Below are 3,050 nucleotides of genomic sequence, written 5' to 3'. Positions count from 1 at the left end.
AACCGCTGATCTTGAAGTTAGCAGTCCAGTGCTTAACCTACTGTACCACCAGCCCAAGCCTTGGTCTTCACTGTAGCTGGACCTTGGGTATTCCTGGGAGAGACCTGGAAGGTTGAGAGGGAGTCCTGGGGTCAGTGAGGTGAAGGATTTGTTGACGTGATCCCATGGGCAGCTGCTGACTTGTTCCCTCCTCCTGCCCCTTCAAAACCAGCTGACGATTCAGCCCCTCCTGGTCCCCTCCAGCCCTAAAACTCACCCACAGTCCACGTGGACACCCAGAGCCTCAAACAGAACCCCGATGCCAGCAAGGTTCTTCCCATAGCTTCAGCATCAGGATGGCCCTCCCAAACTTCACAACATGACCTGCTAGTCAGTTTTGTATCCACACCCACACCCCCATTTGTATCGTGACAGAGGCTTTGAAATATCCACCTGATTGTGGTTCGGCTTCGGCGCTGGATGCTGAACTCTGCCATACAGGGGAGGGGTCTTGTCTTCTCCCCAGCACGTCCGTCGCCCAGACACACTTCCTCTGTCCACTCCGCAGTGCTTCCTGCCCAGCTCCCTTTCAGGTGTGTGTTGTATGCCCGAGCCCACTGCAGTTCCCTTGATGGTTTCCGGCTGCACCCTCTCCTGGGTATCCCACAGGGACTGCGGCCTGTTGGCAAGAGGGACAGGTCACATCCCTGTGTTCAGATCCTTTTCTCTGGCCATCTTGAAACTGCTGGCTCCTTGGAGTCCTCAAGTGGCCACCGCACACCCACTATGCACCGGGGCTCCTGGAATCGGCAGGCCAGTCGAGCCTCCGCCCTCTTGCTGTTTCTGCACTGCCAGACTTGGTGTCTACTTGTATCACAGCTTCAGGGGGTAGTGAGGGTGGCTGCCTTACTTCTAATGGAGCTTTCGAGAGTTTGAGGTAGTGAGGGGCAGCAGGCTGGGGGCAACAGAGGATGCTGACCATGCCGGAGCCCAGCGATGTAGGTCTTTCTCTAAGATGAAGGTGGGGCGGTCGTGCTTGGAAACTAACTAAAACTAGAGCCCCCCCGGGGAAGACACTACCCAGTCAGTTGGTTCACCCTCGCCCGCTCTGTCTTTCAGGACTCCGAGCTCCAGCTTCACTGAGCCAACCGTCCCTGAGATTCCTGCCACGGGACCCTCCCCCCCGCCAGCAGCTGATCATGTCTATCATGGACCACAGCCCCACCACGGGCGTGGTCACGGTCATCGTCATCCTCATCGCCATCGCCGCCCTGGGGGCCCTGATCCTGGGCTGCTGGTGCTACCTGCGGCTCCAGCGTATCAGCCAGTCAGAGGACGAGGAGAGCATTGTGGGCGATGGGGAGACCAAGGAACCCTTCCTCCTGGTCCAGTACTCGGCCAAAGGACCATGCGTGGAGCGCAAGGCCAAGCTGACCCCCAACGGCCCGGAAGTCCACGGCTGAGCAGGCACGTGGAGGGTTCCCCGTCCTATTTGCAGCCACCAGAAAGGCGACGGGTGGAGCGGAACCCCGGACGAGCTGCTTGTCGCAGAGGAAAGGTTGACATCTGGCCGGTATGGCCCCAGCAGGCTCCATCATTGCATGCACTGATCCCAGTCCCGGGCAGGACCCGCTGGCCCTGGGTGTCCCCTTGGCCTTGTGGTGGGCTGCCCATTGCAGGCAGTGGGCAGACCTGACCCCGCTGGGCCTCATGGCCCCAAAGCGCTTTTGTTACTTGAGTGATGAGCTGAGCCTGTTTTTGATGGACTACTACTGTAACGTGTGAACTAAGCAACCTGTGAACTGTAAATAAGGCCTCTGCGGAAGCCTGTGCATACGCCTTCTTACTCATGATTGAAACCAACCGCCTAGAACACAAGGGAACTGGTGTGCTTCTGACTGTACTAATGAGGAGCCGAGTCGACACGACAGAGGAAGGTCTTAGACTTGGAAGGCCTGAGCTGAGTGTGTGTGTGTGTGTGTGTGTGTGATTGTGTGAGTACGCGTAAAGGAAGTGACATGTCAGTTTGAAGGCTCGTAACTGAACAGCTGGGGAGCTTTGGGGATGTCTGCTTGGTTAGCAGTGAACGGAAGCCACACACGCCCCTCCTCTAGGTGGATTCGGTTGTGAAGTACCAATTCCTTTTGGGAATTGGAATACTGCAAGGAAGCTACTGTACCTGCTTGGGAGCCGGTGAAGGATCACGAGTCCTGAGGCGCCCGGGCGTCCCAGCGGCCGAGCAGTTTCTTTCCCCTTTAGATGTAGCACGGTGTCTGTGTCCCCTGTCCATTCCCGCCCCACCCAGCACCCTTAGCGCAGGCTTCGCTAGAACCGTCCTCTCCTGGTCGGAACACAGAGCCCGTGGCAGCTCCTTTTAGTCCACGATCCAAGTGGCCCAGGAGAAACAAAACATTTAGGGAGTTTTTGTATTTTTAAGACTTTCTGCACTGGAGTGGGAGGGGATTGTCAGTGACTTGGGGTCTTTTTAGCCCACCTCTTCCCCTCATACATGTTCTGGTTTTCCTCGGATGACCACCCACATACCGGGGATCAAATTCTACTTACCTCCGTGGGTCACTGCATGACGTGCCCAAAGCATGAGCACTAGTGGGAAGTCACTTTGCGTGGGCTGGAAGGAGATCCCCAGTCCCCATAGGCACAGACTTGGAAGGAGATCCCCAGTCCCCATAGGCACAGACTTGGCACGGTGGGTTTCGGGTCAGACTTGGTCTCTGAGGAGTGATGGCTCAGTCAGGCCAGCACCTCAGCAGCCTGCACCTCTGTGGGGCCCCCTGTCCACATCGGACTGGTAATCCCAACTCCGGGACCTGCTCTAAACCTCATGTCCTGTCCTTGGTGAGAGCAGGCAGCCAGCACTGGCCGGAATGCCAAGCACCTTCCAACAGCGAGGGCAGGGTGCTCCCAGGCCTGGTCCCCTGCTCAGACGGAGAGGTCCTCCCTGCAGCCTTGCTCCGTCACTTCTCCAATAGCGTGTTGCCCTAGAGTCTGCCTTTTAGGACCCTGAGGGGGTGGGAGGCACTGTGGGAACACTTGAACAGGGAGTGAGCGCA

At 57.4% G+C, this 3,050-nt stretch overlaps 1 protein-coding gene across 1 annotated transcript; it reads left to right on the top strand.

Moving 5' to 3' along the window:
• Positions 1 to 1,178: 1,178 nt before the first annotated feature.
• SNN (stannin) lies at positions 1,179 to 1,442 on the top strand. The gene has a single exon (XM_006867213.1). It carries the CDS (start codon positions 1,179 to 1,181, stop codon positions 1,440 to 1,442), a length of 264 nt encoding a protein of 87 aa, XP_006867275.1.
• The last annotated feature ends 1,608 nt before the right edge of the window (positions 1,443 to 3,050 follow it).

This window comes from Chrysochloris asiatica, unplaced genomic scaffold (genome assembly GCF_000296735.1).
Source record: "Chrysochloris asiatica unplaced genomic scaffold, ChrAsi1.0 scaffold00102, whole genome shotgun sequence".
NCBI lineage: Eukaryota > Metazoa > Chordata > Mammalia > Afrosoricida > Chrysochloridae > Chrysochloris > Chrysochloris asiatica.
Note: the sequence above shows the minus strand (reverse complement) of the source record. Positions and strands in the feature narration are given on the sequence as shown.

Coding starts and splice junctions, on each gene's coding strand:
- SNN (XM_006867213.1), top strand. CDS start 1,179: ATGTCTATCATGGACCACAGCCCCACCACGGGCGTGGTCACGGTCATC.